Below are 23,746 nucleotides of genomic sequence, written 5' to 3' on the forward strand. Positions count from 1 at the left end.
TTAGAAGACCCTAAGATCTCTTCCAACTTTCTTGATTCTATTCTGTGATTTTTTTTTAATCTGCCCTTAAGAGGAAAAAGTTTAACATTGCTTCAAACAATGTTGGATTCCTTGATAATGTTCATATTTCTTTTCAAAGCTGCAAGGAATAGATTTGCAGAAATCTCTTTCCCTCCATGAGACATATAAATAACAGAACAACCCCAGGCATATTGATTTACAGAATATTTCCAGTTGAAAACACATACAGGGATAATGCGGCATGAATGTTTATTTTTTTTAAAAAAAAAAATCTTTTCTTAACTATAGGAAGAAATAGAAACCCAATCCCCAAAAATATAGAATGAAGGAAAATAGAAACCATGCAACTTTTAAAAAATGAAATAGCTTCTAAACAAAACAATGTATTCGCTTAACCCTGAAATATAATATAATATATGATTGCTTTCTTTTGCCTCAAACTCCCCAGATTATTTGCATTTATCATTTTTTATTTTTGCTGGTTCAGTTCCAGTATCTACAGGTCAGTAGGCAAACGTTTTGCAGATTACGTTTTTGGTAACCCTTTGGCATCCTGGTAGAACTGCATTATATGATAGGATCTGGGGTGGGTTCTGACTTCTCCATGCGCAGAAGTGAAAAACAAGACAGAGCCAGCTCAAGGGGGTGTCCAGCTGGCTATCACTGGCGATTCAGTTCGTGGGGGAAATTGCTGCTACTAGTTCTATAGAACCAGTCCAAACCGGCAGAAACCCACCTCTAGGATTACATAAGGTGGCTAAATCCACCACATTGTTAGCGTCTGCTTCAAAATGATAACTAATTTCCATCTATAAATTTAGTAAGCATTGCTGCCTCATTTAAAAAACCAGCAACCAATTAGCAGCTAGCATCAGTATTCCATCAGGAATAATAATTATCATTTTAATAATAAAATAATCTGTTTATTGCTGACTGCAAATCCCTTAGACGTGTTTTTCAACCAGTGTGCCGCGGCACACTAGCGTGCCTGAGACATGGGCAGGTGTGCCGCGAAGCTCAGAGAAAGAAAACAAGAGAGAAAGAAAGAAAGAGAGAGAGAGAAAGCAAGAGAGAGAGAGAGAAAGAAAGAGAGAAAGAGCAAGAGATAGAAAGCAAGCAAGAGAGAGAGAGAAATCAAGAGAGAGAAAAAGAAAGAGAACAAGAGAGAGAAAGAAAGAAAGAGAGAGAAAGAGAACAAGAGAGAAAGAAAGCAAGGGAGAGAGCAAGAGAGAGAAAGAAAGAGAGAGAGAGAGAGAGAAGGAAGGTGGGAGAGAGAAAGATATAGAGGGAGGTAGGGAGGGAGAAAGCAAAAAAGAGGAAGGAAGAGAGAAAGAAAGGGATGGAGAGAGAGAAAAAACAGAAAGAGAGAGAAAGAGGGGGGGAGGGAGAGAGAAAAAGAGCGAAAGGGAGGAAGAGAGAGAGATATAATTTTTTTGTCCAAACTTTTTTTAGCCGCCCCCCCCTCCCCACTCAATGTGCCCCATGGTTTTGTACATGTAAAAAATGTGCCATGGCTCAAAAAAGGTTGAAAATCACTGCCTTAGACAGTGTTGCATGAAACAGAAAGAAAAATGGTGATTTATGGTTTAGATGATTAGACAGAATAAATTATAGGGGAGGGGTGAGTTATATTGTAACCGCCAGAGCAGGAGGTAAATTTATAATTGTACTTATAGGTGCTTCAAATATTGGAAGTGATTTTTTTTCTTTCTGTTCTATTCTGTTTTTCTCTTTCATGCACTTTTAGCTGGTTCTTCAATTTCTCTTCTTTTTATCACTCTATATTCATTTCTATTAATCTTCTACTCTTAACATCTTTAATAAAAGTACATTTTACAAAATGAACTGAGCTTTTGATGCCTGTTGATGTCATGAGCACACAAATGTCATTTCCTTGGCCGCAAGAGAGACATGGTTTCTGTGGTCCTTTTCAGAGTGTTTTTTGAGTTCCCGGTCTGAGCTACAGTGCTGAGATTTCCTCGTGGTGTCTCATCCATTTGCAAATCAAGTTCAGTCTTTCTCAAGCCCCTCGAAATCAGCCCAGGAACGACTCGGATTAATTTATCAGCTAAAAAAAATATGAGTCATTTCCCCCCAAAATCTCTTACATTAAAAGGCACATCTTCAAGTAAGTTTTCCTTCGGGAAGATTGGCTTGTGCTTTGACATCTGTTTCTGAGCTCTTCAAAAAGTTTTGTGAGTACCTCTGGTTCATGATTTCTCCCCAGGCTCTTGGTCTCTTTAGACATATGTTTTGCAAAAGTAAAATTGCTGTCGCTGGTCAGATGAAATGTAGAGGTGTGATTAGCTTCATGTTTCTCAATCTCAGCCACTCCGAGAATGTTTGGACTTCAATTCCCAGCATTCCCCAGTCAGCCATGTTGACTCGGGAATTCTGGGAATTGAAGTCCACGCAACTTAAAGCTGTTGTAGAGGTTGAGGAATACCGATTAGACAAAGGCATTGGACTGAGAGACATACACAAACGCACAAACAATTCATCTGAAACCTCATCAAGGGGCTGTGTCTCCTGCTCTTTGTCGAATTTCGTGTGCCGGAAATGAGTCCGGAATGGTCATTAAAAGATGTTGTGGAGAAGACTGTGATGAAAGAATTGTCCTGAAAAGAATGTGAGTCAACAAAATTACTCCTTAGGGTACAGCTGCCCCAACGCTCTCCTTACAGGCTGGCAGAGTCTAAGTTCGCTTCCAGAGGAGATGATTGGCAGTTTGTTCTCCATATGATAGCGGATAAGATGATCCACGCTATCGAATGTATGATCTTTGGTTCTAACCTGGGGAGGAAAAAGAACATCCAAGAATTTAGTAAGCAAGACGTCTTCAGGTTCTGCAACATTGTGATCCCCTTAAGCAAGGTACGCCCGTATTACTCCAACTTTATGCGCGCTGCATTGGTTGCCAGTCGGTCTCCAAACGCAATTCAAGTTATGGTTATGACCTACAAATCCCTTCATGGCATCGGACCAGAATATCTCCAGGACCGCCTTCTGCCGCACGAATCCCAGCGACCAGTTAGGTCTCACAGAGTTGGCCTTCTCCGGGTCCCGTCAACTAAACAATGTCGTTTGGCCGGACCCAGGAGAAGAGCCTTCTCTGTGGCGGCCCCAACGCTTTGGAACCAACTCCCCCCAGATATCAGAGTTGCCCCCACCCTTCTTGCCTTTCGTCAGCTCCTTAATACCCACCTCTGTCGTCAGGCATGGGGGAATTGAGACTTTCGCTTCCCCCTAGGCTTATAAAATTTATGCATGGTATGTCTGTATGTATGATTGGTTCTTAAATTGGGGTTTTTAAATTAACTTTAAATATTAGATTTGTTTACATTGTATTACTATTGTTGTTAGCCGCCCCGAATCTACCGAGAGGGGCGGCATACAAATCTGATAAATAAATAAATAAATAAATAAATAAATAAATAAACAAACAAGAAAGAAAGAAAGAAAGAAAGAAAGAAAGAAAGAAAGAAAGAAAGATGTTGATTATCACCTTTGAAGCCCTAAATGGCTCAGGGCCAGACTATTTAGGGGACCCCCTCCTCCCTCATGCCTCACTGCGGCCAGTACGGGCCTACAGAGTTGGCTTTCTCCAGGTCCCATCCGCCAAACAATGTCGGTTGGTGGTACCTTGGGGAAGAGCCTTTGGAACCAACTGGCTCCAGAGATCTGCATTATCTCCACCCTACCGGTCTTCCAGAAAGCTGGCTTTCTGGGTATGTTTTTTCTATCGCAGTAAATGAGGTTGAATGTGTATAATTTTAGAAGAGCTGTTTGTGCATGTACATACACATATAGTTTATATAGTAGTATTTTTGTGTGCCTGTGTGTAATATATGTAGGTACACATAGGACATATATACATAGAATTAAATAGTATACTTTGGATGTTCAGTAATAGTAAATAGATGGGGAAATTGTCTCTCTTTGAGGCGAGGAGAGGCCAGGCCACCTTAACCCAAGCCCTTGACGTGAGTGACATCAAGCTGGCCACCGTTGAGCCAGTCACATGACCTTTAAGCCACCCCGGCCACATGATCATCAAGCCACTCCCACCTGGCTATATGGCCGGCAAGCCACACCCCAAACATTTATTTATTATTTATTTATTTATTCATTTATTCATTTGTCCAATACACAAATACATAGGAAGAAAAATAGACATGTAGTAATATATATAAGGGTAAAAGTGAACTTAGAGGAGAGGATATATGAAAGAAAGAAAATATATATGATAAGTGAGAGAAAGGAAAGGCAATTGGACAGGGGACGAAAGGCACACCAGTGCACTTATGTACGCCCCTTACTGGCCTCTTAGGAACCTGGAGAGGTCATTCGTGGAGAGTCTAAGGGAGAAATGTTGGGGGTTAGGGGTTGACACAATTGACTCCGGTAATGAGTTCCACGCTTCGATAAGCCAGGCCCAGAGTGTGGTAGTAAATTTTGCAGCCCTTCACTGCAAGGACCCCTTCATTTCAACCCCAAGCTACAACTATTCGCCTTTGTTGGGATCATCATCTCAACTGTTCCTACCTTGCCTTCAGGATCCACCAACAACAGATGCTTCATTTGCCCTCCTTGCAATCCACTCAGGACGTATTGGCCAGGTGACGTAGTGCTCTCCCGTACCAGGAAGTCTCCGTTGTTTCTTAAGAGATTCTCGGCTTGTCTCCTAGATATCTTCCCGTGATAACATTCTTCATTCCAAAGAGGGGTCTTTCCATCTGTGAAACCTCCAAGGCCTGCCAAGTCAGCGGAGGATCCTTTCTGCTCTACGGTTTCCAACGCTTCTGAAAACGAACACAAAAAAAATGTAGACTGGCTATTTCCAGTGTATCAGTTCACCCGTCCTAAGTGAGTGGGGTTTATGTCTTGAATAAACCTCAACTGTCACAATGTACAGACTGTGCCCACACAGCTAAAAAGAGCAGAGGAATCATTAAGTCTGTCATCTGCACCTCTATAACTGTCTGGTTTGGTTCTGCAACCCAACAAGACCGACACAGACTTCAGAGGAGAATCAGAACTGCAGAAAAAGCAATTGCTGCCAACCTGCCTTCCATTGAGGACCTGTAGACTGCACGACTCAAAAAGAGGGCAGTGAAAATATTTACTGACCCCTCGCATCCTGGACATAAACTGTTTCAACTCCTACCCTCAAAATGTCGCTATAAAGCACTGCACACCAAGACAACTGGTTTTTCCCAAACGGCATCACTCTGCTAAACAAATAATTCCCTCAATACTGCCAAACTATTTACTAACTCTGCGCTACTATTACTACTAGTTTTTTTCCATCATTCCTATCATCCATTTCATCCCACTTATGACTATGACTGTAACTTGTTGCTTGTATCCTTAAGATTTTTATTAACATTGATTGTTTCCTCATTGCTTATTTGACCCCTATGACAATCATTAAGTGTTGTACCCCATGATTCTTGACAAATGTCTCTTTTTCTGTTATGTACACTGAGAGCATATGCACCAAAGACAAATTCCTTGTGTGTCCAATCACACTTGGCCAATAAAGAATTCTATCTATCTATTTGCATCATAGTCTTTTAGCCCAGGAGTCTCCAAATTTGGAAACTTTAAGACTTCAACTCCAGAATTCCTCAACCAGCCATCAGTCAGTCACTAGCACTGATGAGAATAGAATAGAATAATTAGAGTAAAGTAGAAGAATAGAGTAGAGAATAAAGTGGAATAGAATAAAATAGTAGAGTAGAGTAGAATAGAGTAGAATAGAATAGAATAGAACAGAACAGAACTTCTGGAACTCTGCCCTGGAGGGAGGCTTCCACTCATACCTGATGCAGCTTGTAAGTTTTGAGTGTTGATGTATCGAGGGTCATCAAAAAGATCCACTTTGCTGCTCCTTTTCAGCAATGGTGCCTCTTGATTTGGTGCCTGAATTGGTTTGCTGATATCTGCAATTAATTATCACAAGGAGATCTTTCTTTAGCTTTTCCAAAAAAAACCACCCCAAACCCAAACCACTCAGAAGCTTATTCAACAGCACAAATTAATGCAAGTTGTCCCACCAAGAAAAGATAAGGATGTCTCATTTCTTAGTATCCTAGTTGTAATGTTTACAAAAACACTATATCTAACATGCTGTCTGTCTTAAACCCACCTAGCGCTCTGTGTTCATCTGGGCAGTTTTCATAAAGCTGCTTAGAGCTGGGACCATCATCCTTAAAAAAAGAAAAGAAATAGAGGAGCAAATTACTACGAGGCATTCTCGGCAGATTCAGACTCTCAACAGTGGTAGGGGATTAACTCCAGGTTAAGGATCTTCTCCCGGTCCCGTTAGATAAACAGTGTCGGCTGGTGGGCCTGCGAGGGAGGGCCTTCTCTGTGGCTGCTCCATCTCTTGGGAACCAGCTACCTCCCGAGATCCGGACTGCCCCCACCCTACTGGCCTTCTGAAAAGCCGTAAAGACTGGTTTTTCCAGCAGGCCTATAATCGTTGGTCAGGTGGCATGCCATCGGGATCCAACCAGGAATTTAAATTGCTGGATTTAAATTGTTTTGCACTGTATTTAGGGGGTTTTATGTTGCATTTAATGTGAATTTGTTTGTAAGGCGCCCAGAATCCTCTGACAGTAGCTTGGCATAGGTCTAGATGGATGGATGGATGGATGGATGGATGGATGGATGGATGGATGGGTAGGTGTTCTGGTTTCTGGTAGAAATTTAGCAATTACAAATAACTCTTATTAAATGCATCATTTCATGAATAAAGAAACTCCATTTATTTCTCTGCTCTCCTGTAATTCAAACACATTCCATACAGGCACTCGGTCCGTTATCTCTCTTAGCTACATTCCTCACATTCCTTCTCCTGCTCTATTTAACAAGATTTATTTTCCTAACAGCATAACTTTGAAAAACAGCAGAACTGACTGTTAACAACACAAAATACTTTTGCTTACTTTAGCGCGGCAAAAAACACATCCATTTTCCCTTTGGCAACATTGAAACTTCACCCTTCTTCTCCACTGACCCCCGGACATGCCAAATACATCACTACAGTATTTAACCCATTCCTCTCCTTAATATCTTCTTCCAGACCTCTGTTCTCTACGTTTTTGGGCCCTTCTGAATTTAGGGTTAACCCAGCGAGCGTCTGATTCTCCCTCACTAGATCCTGAACTCATAGCCCCATCCTGTGGCTGGCCTCCCACCTGTTCTACTACCTCTAACCCCGGGCCCCCCACTAATTCATAAACACTATCTGAATATCTTCACTATCCTCCAACTGATCAGGAGTATGTACAACAGTAGGTAGGTAGGTAGGTAGATGGGTAACTCGGAGTTCAGGCTGATTATTTCAGAAGACATAAAATCCAACCTAATGTAAACCTTGTGTAATGCTCAATGATGCTGACCACACGTATGCTTACTCCACATTGTTGCTGCTCAGAAGGAGACGGACGGTTGATCCTTTCTTCTGGGATTATCTTCAGTCTGACATCTGACAGGCCACCTACGGGAGGCTCCTTCCCGGGAATTTCATTATAATATCCACAGTCCGCCTTCTCTTCAATGTTCCAGGCGGATCCATCAAGACTCACCCCTTCTCTGCACAAAAAACCCCACAAGCAACAGCTGAAATATACAATTTTGGCAGCACCACATTAAGTCAGTGGGTGTTTTATTATTTCTGAAGGGTCTTCGGTGGTCTCTGAACCTGGTTGTCTTTTTGATGACATTACATGACCCAAACTAGCGCCCGGAAGCAACCAAGCTCAGAGAGAGAACCAAGGATCCCTCATATCAACCCTGAGCTACAAATATTTTCTTTTATTATTTCTGTTCTCCATTACCAATACAAGGGCCCGCTCGAAAAAGAAAAGAACAATCAAGACCCGTGACAGCAAACATATGGCACATGTTGGCCTTCTCCGGGTCCCGTCGACTAAACAATGTCGTTTGGCGGGACCCAGGAGAAGAGCCTTCTCTGTGGCGGCCCCGACCCTCTGGAACCAGGTCCCACCAGATATCAGAGTTGCCCCCACCCTCCTTGCCTTTCGCAAGCTCCTTAAAACCCACCTCTGTCGTCAGGCATGGGGGAATTGAAATTTTCCCTTCTCCCTAGCCTTATAGAATTTATACATGGTATGCTTGTATTTATGATTGGTTCTTTAAATTGGGGTTTTTTAGATTATTTTTAATATTAGATTTGTTCACATTGTCTTTTTTATTGTTGTTAGCGGCCCCGAGTCTTCGGAGAGGGGCGTTGTCTTAGCTCCATCACACATGTGCATGTTAGCCAGCTGATTTTTGGCCTTGGGCGAAAGCCATTTGGACAAACGGACTTCCGGTTTGCCCAGGGGGCTGTTTTTCGCACTCCGGAGCCTTCAGGGAAGCTTCCTGAAGACCTGGAGTGCAAAAAAACCACCCAATGGGCAAACCGGAAGTACAGAAAAACAGACTTCCTGTTTGCCCGTTGTGCTGTTTTTCACACTCTGAGGCTTCAGAAAGCTTCCCTGAAGGCTCCGTAGTGTGGAAAACAGCCCCCTGGGCAAACCGGAAGTCCGTTTTTCTGAACTTCCGGTTTGGCCATTTGCCCGTTTTTTCACCGTTCCAGGCTTCAGTGAGGCCTGTGCGCGAGGATGGGGGGATTGTGTGCATTGGCCAGGGACAGCACAGGGGGGTGCGCATGCATGTGGGGGAGGGAATGGGTGTGTGCACCCCGCGCATACACCCTTTTGGCATGCAAACCAAAAAGGTTTCACCATCACTGATCTAGGCCAGGGGTAGGCAAAGGTGGCTTTTCTATGATTTGTGGACTTCAACTCCCAGAATCCCTGAGCCTATCATGCTGGCTCAGGAATCCTGGGAGTTGAAGTCCACATGTCATAGAAGAGCCAGTTTTGCCTACCCCTGGTCTAGACAATGACCAGAAAAATACAACAGGAAAAGGAATATTCGAATTGTAAAAACTAAACTCAGATTTTGAAAAAGTAGCTGGGTAAAATAAGGAAGCTAGTCAGCACAGTGAACTACGAAAAGCTTTCTCCTTCTTTGGAACTGCCAAGAAGTCTAAACCTGATCCTAAAAAAACCTGAGGTCCTTCGCATCTTCTCCCAATGACACAAAAATTGTCGATCTATGAGCTGTTTCTTAAAAGCTGCTGGGAGAATACTGGAGGAGCGATTCTGTTGTTGTGACCCGTTCTGAGTCCTCGGAGAGGGGCGGCATACAAATCTAATAAATTATTATTATTATTGTTGTTGTTGTTGTTGTTGTTGTTGATGTTGTTGTTGTTGTTGTTATTGTTATTGTTATTGTTGTCGTTATTATTATTATTATTATTATTATTATTATTATTATTATTAGTGTGTGTATGATATGACTGTATGTATGTTTTTTATATATTGGGGTTTCTTGTTTTTTAGACTTTTTAAAATGTATTATTGTTATTTTAGATTCTAACTATTAGATTTGTCATTGTATATTGTTTTTATCATTGCTGTGAGCCACCCCGAGTCTACGGAGAGGGGCGGCATACAAATCTAATAAATAATAATAATATTATTAAATTTGGGGGTGGGAAAACAATTTAAATTAATTTAATTTGATTTATATGCCACCCAATCCTATGGCACAAGGGTGAGGAGTAGGGTAAGGATAAAAATGTCTCTTCCTACCCCACCCCACCCTTTATAGTTTGTCTTCTGAAAAGAACAACTTGTGTTGAGTCTTGATTTTTAATTTATAAGAGCGTAATTTGATGAACAGACAGGAACAGGAAAGAAATATGGGGGCCATACAGTTTGATTAGGAGAACATGACTCAAGAATTTAATTATGTGATTCACAGGAACTGAAAAAGACATTTTCCATCTGTTCATCTCCCAGGGCAGAGGGATCAACGCTGAATATACAAGTTTTATTTGTCTTCTCCAGCCTGGTGCCCTCCAATTGTCTTAGGTTTCAACATACCAAAGAACTTTACTGCTCAGACCGTATGAATGCTGAAACCCAACAGAACTGGGTTATGCCAGTGTGCATGTGTGCCAGATGCACACACCCCTACACCAGCGACAGGCAGCCCTTCCCTGTGGGCCTGCCAAAAATTCGGCTTCTGCTCATGCTCAGAAACAAAAAAAGCAGCAAAAACAGCTTCTGCGCATGCACAGAAGCCAAAAATAAATACAAGATGGCGGCCACCACGGATCACGAGTCACTTTTTAAAGGGCCATCTTTGTAATTTTGAACGGTTGCTAAAAAGAACAGAAGAACTATACCTGTGCCATTCCAGCTGCCTGCTGAAAGCGTTTGCTTACCTTTGTTTGGAAGCAATCAAAGCAGGAGTAGTTTTCAAGTATTGTTTGAACCGGAGCTCAAAAGCTTGTCCGATAGTATTGATGATTTCTTGAGCGATTCCAGAGGGACATTCCAAAATATGGCATGCTGAGAAAAACAAAAAAAAACAGCCACAAGGGAAAGGGATGTGAAACAAACATGGGTAGTCCTCGACTTACGACCACACGATGGGGCTCCAAAATTTATGTCACTAAGCAAGACATTTGTTAAAAGTGATTTTCGCTCTATTTTATGAGCTTCCTTGCCGCTGTCGTTAAAAGTGATTTGCTACCGTTCTTAAAGTTAAATTAAACGGTCGTTATGTGATTCTGACTTCCGCATGGAAAGTCACAAAAAAGGACACTGGGGTGTTGTGGTTAGCTCTGGCCCAGCTCCTGCCCCAAGGAATGTGCAGGTGGATGTGGGGGAAACATCCACAAGCCACAGGCCTGTTTTGCTCCCAATGTAATCTGCCGACGAAGCCTCCTCTGACCAAGGAAGCCTGAGTGACAGGGAAGAGGGGAGTTTGGCAGACAGCCCAGGAGGAGATCAATCATCTGTATCATCCCTGGATTCTGAACAAGAATTAATGACACATCCACGCATGCGTAGAGTGATGCATAGGAGACAACAACTGAAGGATTATTACAAGAGAAAATGAGGCCACCTGTGGTTGGGTGGGGCTGCTGTAATTAGTGCTACAAATAAAAAGAACAACGTGCTGGTTTAGCCTCATGGCAGTTTATCTGATTCATTGTTTTGTCAAGATCGTGGTTTTTGTGCTGTTCAAGATTGTGTGTGGACTCTCTGGACTTTAGAATTGGACTCAATTTCCCAGTTATTGGGTGAGCAATTGGATTGCATTTCACCTGTGCCTTGTGTGTACCAGAAAATCCCTTTGACATTTAAAAAGGGAGCTGTTTCTGTTTTTCTGTTGATAAAAACTTTTGGGTTGTCCTTTTATGGTGTGGTGTGTGGCTTCCTGGACTAATTACCCTGTAATTACGGGCAGTTGAAACATGGCAGAACCCTGGAGTGATCACTTTTTGAGTACTTGGCAACTGGCCATCACTTTTACAAATGCTTCGGCTATCTCATTGTCACAGGACCATGATTTTTGAGGGTGTTGTTGGCCATTTCCCGCCATTTTTGACAAAAAAACACTGATTGGGTAACGTCGCCTTAAGCATAGCCCGTAAAATCATCTGCTACAATGTCCTTCCTGTCAACGACTACTTCAGCTTCAACCACAACAACACACGAGCACACAACAGATACAAAGTTAATGTAAACCACTCCAAACTGGACTGCAGGCAATACGACTTTAGTAACCGAGTAGTTGATGCATGGAACTTACTACCAGACACTGTAGTATCATCTCCTAACCCCCAAAACTTTACTCTTAGACTATCTACTGTTGACCTCTCCCGATTCCTAAGAGGTCAGTAAGGGGCATGCATAAGTGCATCAGTGTGCCTTCCGTCCCCTGTACTAATGTTTCTTTTAATTTTTTTACTAGTATCATGTATATGAATATTAATATATCTAATGTTTCTTTTTTTTACTTGTATCATGTGTATGAATATTATTATATTTTTACATACCTCCAAAATGTACTTGACAACACAAATAAATAAAATAGATAAATAAAAATAAATAAAACTCTGGTGTCTGCTTAATAACCACCAAAAAAAAAAAGTTATAAAATTCTGGTCACACAAGGAGATCTGTCTAACAGCTACTATGACTTCCAGCCATAATGCTGGGATCAATTAATTTTTTTAAAAAAAATACAGGTAGTACAAGGGACTACCTGTATTTTTAGAATTACAACCCAACAGTCTCAAGCCTTTCGCTTTTTCCTTTTGTTTTATTTACTGAATTTTGGATTAAAAGCATGGCTTGTAGGATCAGGGTGATTAAAATCTAATCCATATGAAGGGCAGCTGTTTGAAAAGGCTACAGCACAAAATGTTCCAGATACTGTGCCATGCCTTTGGCTTGCAAAAAATAAATCACATTTCGATAGTTGTGCTAATTCCTGGCCTATGAAAAAGGTTGTGATGAAATTTGATGGAGATTTCATTCCTTCTTAGCCACACTTCCTTATCTTAACCATCAGAGGGCACTTTTATAACGATAAATTAGGAAGAACGACTGCAAAGAGCTTTGCATTTTCATTCTTATTTTTTAAATAAGAAACTTTCCCACTGAATTCATACTCAGGAGATAAATATTGAGTTAATAGAGAAATTAAATATTTTTTAAAAAATAATTTTCCTAATGAAAAGATACCCTCGTCTTCTTTTTTTGGTGTTTAATTTAGGATTTTGTTGTCAAGTATTGGATGAAAGGTGAGTAATTTAGTCGTTGTTTTTTTGTTTTGTTGTTGTTAATTTTGGATAGCCATAAACACTAACATACAATCGAAAATATTGATTTCCATACACTGGGTTTAATCCTACTGATACTCATGCACAAATACTAACAAATTAACTCCGATCTATCTTTATCTCTTATATTCACCACACACCACAAACAACAAGTCGCTATACACCAATGCCTGCTATTCTGCAGGTACTAGATTAGATTAGATTTATTGGATTTATATGCCCTTCCTCGTCCACTACCCGTCCCTTCCCCACCCCAAATCTCACCTCTTCACATATCTACTAATAACTATAATACTTTACTAATCTCACCTTCAAATCATTATATGTATTAGATAAAGAATTATACAGTTTAAAACTTTGAATGTAATATGGCTATTTATAGTCCATTACTTTGAATCGACAAACAATAAGTAATATAAGTTATGGATTTTATTTGGACATATGTCTTTTCTCATTCCAATTGTAAATCTTGAATTTAATACGACTAGGATTAGTCTAATATTATGAACTGATATACACTAAGTTATACAGTGTTCCCTCGCTTTTTGCGGGGGATGCGTTTCGAGACCGCCCACGAAAGTCGAATTTCCGCGAAGTAGAGATGCGGAAGTAAATACACTATTTTTGGCTACGAACAGTTTCACAAGCCTTCCGTTAACACTTTAAACCCCTAAATTGCAATTTTCCATTCCCTTAGCAACCATTCAGATTATTATATTTATTTATTAAAGTTTATTAAAAAAAATATTTATTACAGGCAGACGAAAGTTTGGTGATGACATATGACGTCATTGGGTGGGGAAAACCGTGGTATAGGGAAAAAACCCGCGAAGTATTTTTTAATTAATATTTTTGAAAACCCGTGGTATAGACTTTTCGCGAAGTTTGAACCTGCGAAAATCGAGGGAACACTGTATATACTACAGATGCTAATTGGATATGTGTACTTTTCCTTTTGCCATCCTTATTTTTTGTACTCCCTGTTCCCCGTTCCCCTTTCAATAAATCAATAAATTATTTTTTTTTTTAAAAAGAAAGAAAAGATACCCTCGTCCCCAGATTTTCCTCAAGAAATTATTGTGTTTACCTCTTTGATTAACAGGATCTTTAGCAACGTAAGCGACATAATCTGTAGTATCCTAAAATAAACATAAAACAAAAGCAATAAGTATTTTTAATAGGCATGTTATGTTTCTAAATGGCCGGTCTATATCTACTAGGTTTCGATGGTCAAAGAAAGGAAGGTTTTTTTAAAAAGATAATAAAAAAATTAAAACAAGGGGAAGACTGACCGATTTCCAATCACAATTCAAAGTGTTGTTTATGACCTTTAAAGCCCTACATGGCATTGGACCAGAGTACCTCCAGAACCGTCTGCTACCGCACGAATCCCAGCGACCGATAAGGTCCCACAGAGTTGGTCTTCTCCGGGTCCCATCAACTAAACAATGTCGTTTGGCGGGCCCCAGGGGAAGAGCCTTCTCTGTGGCGGCCCTGGCCCTCTGGAATCAACTCCCCCCCGGAGATTAGAACTGCCCCCACCCTCCCTGTCTTTCATAAACTACTCAAGACTCACTTATACCGCTAAGCATGGGGGAGTTGAGACACCTTTCCCCCAGGCTTTTTTATACTTTGTTTTATGTTTGGTATGAATGTGTTGTTTTGGTTTTTTAAATATGATAGGGTTTAATATGCTTTTTTTAATATTAGATTTGTTCTACTATAATATTGTTTTTATTATTGTTGTGAGCCGCACCAAGTCTTCGGAGAGGGGCAGCATACAAATCTAATAAATTGAATTGAATTGAATTGAATCATTTAATATCCTCAATATGCTGTCTTCTATCATTGAAATGTATGCCAAATTCTGCTCTGACACTGATTCTGTTATCTCTCATGCATAATTGCATTGCATTTCCAGCATGTTCTTCAATTGAAACCTCTATACTAGTAGTTCCTAATGCGTGGCCCACGCCAGTGGACAGTTACCTGCTGTCGGCACTACCAATGTGCTCCTGGCATCATGTGTCGGCACGCACACATCCTGCACATGCGCAGAAGCCAAATCTCCTATGAGGACGCATGCGAGAGTGAGATATTGCTGATTTTCGCTGATATTCTTGCTTACGCGCAGAAGCAAAAGTACAGCGAAAACCACCGAAATCTCACTTGCGCGAACATCCTCATAGGAGATTTGGGTGCGGGCGCATGCACAGTGGGGCGCGTCTGCCCACCGGAGCACACAGCGGCGCACACATTCCAGAATTTTCTTCCACTCTATAGAGTGGTCCGCAATGGGAACAGCCCATTACTGGCCCACAAATCACAGGGCGGCAATTTGATTTTTAATGGGGGCAACTGGAACCTTGTTTAAACCAAGTTAAAAGCCGTTTAGGCTTCCTTACGCATGACTAGGAGTTCACTTTTTGAATAGTAAGGATTATATGATACCGGGGAAGGGGGAGGCATTAGGATTTTACAGATGCTTATTATTATTATTATTATTATTATTATTATTATTATTATTATTATTTAGATTTGTATGCCGCCCCTGTCCGTAGACTCGGGGCGGCTCACAACAATAACAAAGACAATGTAAGAACAAATCTAATAATTTAAAAAACACTAAAAACCCCATTATTAAAAGCAAACATACACACAAACAAACATACCATGTATAAACTGTATAGGCCCGGGGGAGATGTCTCAGTTCCCCCATGCCTGACGGCAGAGATGGGTCTTAAGAACTTTACGAAAGGCAAGGAGGGTGGGTGCAGTTCTGATCTCCGGGGGGAGCTGGTTCCAGAGGGTCGTGGCTGCCAGAGAGAAGGCTCTTCCCCTGGGTCCCGTCAAATGACATCGTTTAGTCGCCAGGACCCGGAGAAGGCCAACTCTGTGGGACCTAACCGGTCGCTGGGATTCGTGCAGCAGAAGGCAGTCCCGGAGATATTCTGGTCCGATGCCATGAAGGGCTTTATAGGTCATAACCAACACTTTGAATTGTGACCGGAAATTGATCGGCAACCAATGCAGACTGCGGTGTGTTGGTGTAACACTTAGGCAGGGCATGGCCAAAAAAAGGTTGGGAACCACTGCTCCATACTTACTGGATCCCCTCCGGAGGCAAATGAAATGGACTGCATATGATGGTTTGCAATAATCTGGGAAGGAAAAAGAAGAAAAGTATGGCTTAGCCAGAAATGATCGGAAAATTATCTCTGCAAAAACTCACCGTATTGAGAATTGATAAATTCTGCTTACAGACCACCAGAGATAGTCAGATAAAAGCACCCAAAAGCAGAGAAGAAAGACCAAATGCTTAGAACAGACAAATTCTTCCAGTGGCCATATAAACCCATAGCTTCGGGCTATTGTATGAAACCCAAAGTCTCCATCTGCCATAGGTTCACCATCACTGTGTTAAGGTATTGCAATGGAGTTCATTCAAAAGCAAAATAATTCATGACAAGGTATAGCAAAACATTAGTCCTGCTTGCATCGGAGCCTGGAGGACCAACCCCTTACCTGCTGGCTGTCGGTGTTCAATAAAGTAAGACTGGTTGTTGAGATGGTCAATTTTATATGGGTGCCAGAAAACTGAAGATTGCTTTTGCCAAGCACAGGAGAAAGAAATTTAGCCGGAGGCTGGAAAGACAAGCAGAATCTTGATTTCTTATTTCATATTTCACCTAACAGCAGTCAAGGGTTTCACTTGCTTGATGTTTGTTGCAAGGTTCTTGCCAGAAGTATCGTGGGACACCTTAGAATTTTTTATTGGCCAAGTGTGATTGGACACACAAAGAATTTGTCTTTGGTGCAGATGCTCTCAGTGTACATAAAAGAAAAGTTACATTCCTCAAGAATTTCTACTAAATCTGCATTTCTATTCTACCAGTTTTCTCATTATTCCTATCACCCATTTCCTCCCATGTTGACTGTATGACTGTAACTTGTTGCTTATATCCTAAGATTTTTATTAATATTGCTTCTTCATTGCTTATTTGACCCCTATGACAATCATTAAGTGTTGTACCACATGATTCTTGACAAATGTATATTTTATTTTATGTACGCTGAGAGCATATGCACCAAGACAAATTCTTTGTGTGTCCAATCACACTTGGCCAATAAAATTCTATTCTATTCTATTCTATTCTATCATGAGGTACAACACTTAATGATTGTCATAGGGGTGAAATAAACAACTAAGAAATGATCATCATAAAAATCTTAAGGATACAAGCAACAAGTTACAGTCATACAGTCATAAGTAGGAAGAAATGGTTGATAGGAATGATGAGAAAAAACTAGTAGTAATAATAGTGCAGACATAGTAAATAGTTTGATAGTGTTGAGGGAATTATTTGTTTAGCAGAGTGATGGCGTTCAGGAAAAAAACCCTGTTCTTGTGTCTAGTTGTCTTGGTGTGCAGTGCTCTGTAGCGACGTTTTGAGGGTAGGAGTTGAAACAGTTTGTATCCAGGATGCGATGGGTCAGTAAATATTTTCACAGTCCTCTTTTTGACTCCTGCAGTATTTATTTATTTATTTATTTATTTTATTTATTGGATTTGTATGCCGCCCCTCTCCGTGGACTCGGGGCGGCTAACAACAGTGATAAAAAACAGCATGTAACAATCCAATACTAAAACAACTAAAAACCCATTATTATAAAAACCAATCATACATACAAACATACCATGCATAAATTGTAGAAGCCTAGGGGGAAAGAATATCTCAGTTCCCCCATGCCTGATGGCAGAGGTGGGTTTTAAGGAGCTTACGAAAGGCAAGGAGGGTGGGGGCTATTCTAATCTCGGGGGGGAGCTGGTTCCAGAGGGCCGGGGCTGCCACAGAGAAGGTTCTTCCCCTGGGTCCCGCCAAACGACATTGTTTAGTTGACGGGACTTGGAGAAGGCCCATTCTGTGGGACCTAACTGGTCGCTGGGATTCGTGCGGTAGAAGGCGGTCCCGGAGATAATCTGGTCCGGTGCCATGAAGGGCTTTATAGGTCATAACCAACACTTTGAATTGTGACTGGAAACTGACCGGCAACCAATGCAGACTGCGGAGTGTTGGTGTAACATGGGCATTTTTGGGGAAGTCCATGATTACTCTCACAGCTGCATTCTGCACGATCTGAAGTTTCCGAACACTTTTCAAAGGCAGCCCCATGTAGAGAGCATTACAGTAGTCGAGCCTCGAGGTGATGAGGGCATGAGTGACTGTGAGCAATGACTCCCAATCCAGTATACAGGTCCTCAATGGAAGGCAAGTTGACAATGTCAGAAAACCAAACATATTTGCAAGGTTTCTCATTAGATTGAATGGCAGCGCATTATATGAGGGGTCCCAAAGACATTCAGATATATTTTTTGATAATTCAAGTAAAAGGTAAGCCTCTTAAGGTTTACCCTTGAGGGAGGTTTTTTCCCTTCAAAAAACTAGTCAAGCATCAAAGATAAATTTACCTTCCGTTTCTTTGTGTTCCCGTGTATTCCTGGCACCGCTTCACACAGGCGACTTATTGCTTCCCTGGAAGAAAACAACAACCCCCCAAAATGGGGAAAGATTTACTTCAAAAACGGAGGAGAGAGAAACCATCAATCAAGGATCCATGCTGCATTGAATAGAACTTGAGATCCATCTTTCTTTCTGAGATTTAAATTATTTGTGGTTTTAGAATAATACTTTGTATGCGGGGTCTCATTAGGGGCTTCCTCCACTACTGATGTTGCATGGGATTCCCCAGCTTGGTGCTTCCAGATGTTTGGACCATCTTTTGTCTAAGAGCTGAAAGCAATATAGACAACACTTCTTCCAATTCTGTCCCCAAATCATCCTACGAGGTAGGTTTGGATGTGAAAGAAAGAGTAACTGGCCTAAGCTTAGTTTATTTTATTTTTTTTTATTTATTAGATTTGTATGCCGTCCCTCTCCGAAGACTCAGGGCGGCTCACAACAGCAATAAAAACAATATAGCAGTGGAACAAATCTAATATTAAAAACATATAAAACCCTGTCATTATTTTAAAAACCAAACAGCACATTCATACCAAACATAAAACAAAATATAAAAAAGCCTGGGGGAAAGGTGTCTCAAGTCCCCCATGCCTGGTGGTATAAGTGAGTCCTGAGTAGTTTACGAAAGACAGGAAGGGTGGGGGGAATTCTAATCTCCGGGGGGAGTTGGTTGCAGAGAGCCGAGGCTGCCACAGAGAAGGCTCTTCCCCTGGGGCTCGCCAAACGACATTGTTTAGTCAACAGGACCGGGAGAAGGCCAACTCAGTCAATCAATCAATCCAGATAGTTATCAGCTACCTATCGATTTACCATCTATTTATCTGCAATCTATCCCATTCATTCCCATCCATCAATCTAATCCCATCAACCCACCCACCCATCCCCATTCAACCATCTCTACCATCTACCTCACTCATCCATCCATCCATCCACCCATCTTCACCATCATCTATCCACCCAATACCATCAACCCACCCTTCCATCCATCCTATTCAACCATGTCTACCCATCTACCTCACTCATTCACTCATCCATCCATCCATCCCTCCATCCACCCCTACCCATTATCCATCCATCCAATCCCATCAAGCCACCTCTCATCCATCCCCATTCAACCATCTCTACTTATCTTCTTCACATCCATCCATCCATCCTCACCCATTATCCCTCCATTCCATCCCATCAACTCACCCATCCCCATTTATCCCTCTCTACCCATCTATCCTATCCTTCTAATCCCATCAACCCACTTTCCATAATTCTTTGCTTGCGTGGGTCCAAAATGTCCTCATCTGAAGCTAGAAGATAAGGAAGATTGACTGTCTGGGCTGTGTGCCAAGCCCTCCTCTGCCAAGTCACTCCCACCTTCTTCTTCGTCCGAGGAAGCTAAACTCTGAACTGATTCTGTCGGCAATAACACAGACCTGTGACATGGTGAATTTTCCCCTGCATCCACCTCCCCATTCCCTGGGGCAGGAGCTGGGCCAGAGCCAACCACAACAGGAGATAGAAGGAAGAGCCTAAGAATGGACAATGGTCTGACCAAAGAAATGTGAGTCTGAAGGAGAAGGACTGTCAAATGTGTCTCGTCCATCCTTCTGGGCAACAAAAAATTGAAGGAAAAGAGGGGCGCTTTCAGGAATGGAATGTAAACCACAGAATAAGTACTTCTTATCTGGACAACCTTACTAGGCTAATAGGTTTAAACACTGTTGTGTTTGTTTAAAAATATTCGCAGAAAATCTGCGATTGGTTAAGACGCGGCTATTCAGAAAATAGCCGCGAAAGTTAAATGTGTGTCAGTTGGTAAAAGCCCGCGTTAAAAAGAGTATAAAAGGGCAACGGGTTAGCCGTTGCCCTCATTCCGGCAATTCTACCGTTCCAGTGTTTGTATTCTCTCTTGCCATGAATAAACCAGTTTGATTTAAGACTACCGGTGTCCAGACTTTTCAGTGGCGACGAAGAGGTCGAACTCCCGCTAACGCAGCCATGAACTCGGCCATGGCTCCACCGCCGCCCGTATTCAACTCCGAGACGGAAGCTTGGACCTCGTATATGTCCAAATTTACATTTTTCTTGAAAGCGAGCAATCTACATGACGCCGATGACGAGAGGAAGAAAGCTATATTCCTCGCTTATTGCGGCACAGAAGTCTACAGCCTAGCCTCTACACTCGTTGACCCAGACACCCTGGAAACCGTCGCATGGTCAACTCTACAAGCAAAACTTGCCGCCCATTATCAGCCGACGACTCCTGTCCGCGTATACCGCCATCAATTCGCTCAGATGAGGCAAGCGGACGGAGAATCCACCAACGATTTTATAACTCGCCTACGCGCACTCCTCCCGAAGTGCAAATACAAGGATCCAGAGGAACAGCTCATGGACCGCCTTATTTTCGGTCTAACCAATATCACGCTCCAGAAGAAATACTTAGTTGATGAGGATGCCTCTCTCCAAGACATTCTTAAGGCAGCAAAAGCCTCCGAGGTATCTGAAACATCTGTTGCCGAAATTAAACGCGCAACCTCAACCGTTCATCACATTCCTGATGAATCACCTTGGCACGCCTGCCCTTCTGATGAAAAACACTCAGAATCCGCTACTCCAGACGACACCTGTCTCCAAATCCGAAGAGCCTCCGACCACGACGCCAAAGAAGCCTCCCGTGCAGACAGATGTGCCGGCTGCAACGGAAACCACCCTCGTTTTCGCTGCCATTTCAAGGACGCCTACTGCCGCCGTTGCCAGCGCCGCGGCCACATCGCCGAAGTCTGCCGCGCCGCCAACCCAACTCCAGCAACTCAACAAAACCAACGACCCTATTTTTCACCGAGGAATCGACGACCACCGTTTTCGCGCAACGTTTCCCGCCCGGCTGACAACTCGCCCTCTTCTAACCAACGAGGTAACTCCCCTTCTTCCGTAAACTGCAATTTTCCCGCTGCGGAAAACAAGCTATTTGTTTCTCTTTTCCTCAACGGCCACCCCTGCCAAATGGAATTAGACACCGGGTCCAGACATTCCATAATGCCTTGGGAAAAACTTAAATTATATTTACCTCGTGTAAAACAAACTGACTTGCAACCGTGGGAACCGGGTTTGAGTGATTTTCAGGGCCATTCAATTCCAGTGTTAGGATGCTTAAATGTTCCTATTGCGTTTAAAAAATTTCAAGGGTTTTTACCTCTGTTAGTGGTTGACGGTCCTAAACACTCATTACTGGGACTTCGATGGTTACAACCTTTAGGTATTGAAATTTCAGGGGTTAACAATGTATGTGACTCTTTTGACCCAAATGATTTATTGAAAGAATTTCCCGAAGTTTTCTCTAGCGCTCTGGGTAAATATACAGGCAGCCCCATTTCGTTTAATTTGGACCCAAATATTTCGCCCATCCGATTAAAGCCCCGCAGAATCCCCATTCCACTTTTGCCTAAAGTGGATGAACAATTGGACAAATTAATAGCTCAGGGCATTTTAGTTCCCACTGACCACGCTAAATGGGAAACTCCTATTGTAACGCCCGTTAAGCCGGATGGCTCTATTAGAATTTGCGCAGATTATAAAGCCACGATTAATAAAGCACTACAGCATAATGCCTATCCAATCCCAGTAGTGCAACAACTCTTGCACACCTTAGGAAATGGGTCCATCTTCGCGAAGTTGGACCTGGCACAGGCATATCAACAGCTCACCGTAGATCAAGACACCTCTGAAGCCCAGACAATCGTAACTCATAGAGGTGCCTTTAAATGCACCCGGCTCCAGTTTGGAGTCTCTACCGCCCCAGGTATCTTTCAGGGTTTGATGGAACGCATTTTAAATAATATTCCTGGGGTCGTTCCATATTTCGACGATGTATTAATATCTGCCACATCCAAATCTGAGTTATGGGACAGAATCAGGCGCGTTTTAACCAAATTTAAAGAAACAGGACTCCATTTGAAAGCAGACAAATGTTCTTGGGCTGTGCCCAAAGTTGAATTCTTGGGGTTTACAATAGATCGTTTTGGGATTCACCCCACAAATGACAAAGTTGATGCCATAAGAAATGCCCCCACCCCTTCAGATAAGACAGACTTACAAGCATTCCTAGGACTCCTTAACTTTTATTCCGTCTTTCTTAAACAGAAAGCGACGGTAGCAGAACCGCTTCATAACCTCCTAAAGAAAGACTCTGCCTGGACGTGGGGACCAAAAGAACAAGCCGCTTTCCAAGCAGTAAAAAATTTACTTTCCTCCAATAGTGTCCTAGTGCAATATAATGTAGCTATGCCCTTATCCCTAACCTGCGACGCTTCACCGTTCGGCATAGGAGCCGTCCTCAGCCATACCTTTCCGGACGGCACAGAAGCCCCAATAGCCTATTATTCTAAAACTCTTTCGGCAGCTGAAAGGAATTACTCCCAGCTCGACAAGGAGGCGTTAGCCCTTGTCGCTGGAGTTAAACGTTTTCATTATTACCTTTGTGGTCGGCCCTTTACGTTAATCACCGACCATAAACCGCTTTTAGGCATTTTGGCGGGAAACAAACAAACTCCCGCCTTTCTTTCTCCTCGCATGACTCGCTGGACTATTTTTCTAGCCGCTTACAATTATACATTAATCCACAGGGGGGGGAAAGACATAGGAAATGCTGATGCATTAAGCAGGTGCCCCCAAACAGAATTAGTCAATGATCCAGCCCCTGCCTCAAGCGTTTTATTAATTGAATCTAGTAAACAAACGTTATTAACAGCAACAGAAATAGCCAATCAGACACAAGCAGATCCAATTTTGAAATATATTAAACAATGGATATTAAAGGGATGGCCAATTGAACAACAACCAAACCAATTTCAACCTTTTAAGAATAGACAGTTTGAATTAAATGTGTTAAAAGATTGTATATTGTGGGGAGACAGGGTTGTTATTCCAAAAGCCTTACAGAAGCAAGCATTGCAGTTATTGCATATAGGTCACCCAGGAATAGTCAAAATGAAAACTATTGCCAGAAGTCATTTATGGTGGCCAGGGTTGGACAAGGACATAGAGTCATGGGTGGGTGGTTGTATACCCTGCCAGAGAACAAGACCCAACCCACCAAAAGTTACACCATCAGAGTGGCCAACACCAAGAGGGCCCTGGTCTAGAATACATATTGACTTTGCAGGACCAATCAGGGGCCAATCCTTTTTACTGGTTGTGGATGCATACTCCAAGTGGCTGGAAATTGAACTCATGGCATCCACAACTACTAGTGCAACTATAAAGGCATTAAGGAAAATGTTTGCCACACATGGTATCCCAGACATTTTGGTATCTGACAACGGGCCTCAGTTAACAGCCCGTCAAATGGAACTATTTCTTGCAGACCAGGGCATAAAACATGTGCTCACTCCACCTCATTTTGCCCAAGCTAATGGGCAAGCAGAACGAATGGTTAGAACCACAAAGGAAGCATTAAACAAAGCACCACTAGGAGATTGGCAACAAC

The 23,746-nt window shown here is 42.2% G+C and overlaps 1 protein-coding gene across 1 annotated transcript in view; it reads right to left on the minus strand.

Moving 5' to 3' along the window:
• Nucleotides 1–265: 265 nt before the first annotated feature.
• SHC4 (SHC adaptor protein 4) overlaps nucleotides 266–23,746 on the minus strand; it is a 56,644-nt gene continuing 33,163 nt past the window's right edge. The window contains exons 3-12 of the mRNA XM_070762083.1: nucleotides 18,216–18,279; nucleotides 16,271–16,390; nucleotides 15,853–15,906; nucleotides 13,833–13,884; nucleotides 10,334–10,460; nucleotides 7,446–7,623; nucleotides 6,173–6,233; nucleotides 5,847–5,966; nucleotides 4,567–4,823; nucleotides 266–2,814 (exon numbers count right to left, since the gene is read on the minus strand). Coding sequence (XP_070618184.1) covers nucleotides 2,665–2,814; nucleotides 4,567–4,823; nucleotides 5,847–5,966; nucleotides 6,173–6,233; nucleotides 7,446–7,623; nucleotides 10,334–10,460; nucleotides 13,833–13,884; nucleotides 15,853–15,906; nucleotides 16,271–16,390; nucleotides 18,216–18,279 — 1,183 coding nt within the window. The 3' untranslated portion in view covers nucleotides 266–2,664. The remainder of the gene's footprint in view (nucleotides 2,815–4,566; nucleotides 4,824–5,846; nucleotides 5,967–6,172; nucleotides 6,234–7,445; nucleotides 7,624–10,333; nucleotides 10,461–13,832; nucleotides 13,885–15,852; nucleotides 15,907–16,270; nucleotides 16,391–18,215; nucleotides 18,280–23,746) is intronic.

The sequence above is a fragment of the Erythrolamprus reginae genome, chromosome 10 (genome assembly GCF_031021105.1).
Source record: "Erythrolamprus reginae isolate rEryReg1 chromosome 10, rEryReg1.hap1, whole genome shotgun sequence".
NCBI classification, from domain to species: Eukaryota; Metazoa; Chordata; class Lepidosauria; order Squamata; family Dipsadidae; genus Erythrolamprus; species Erythrolamprus reginae.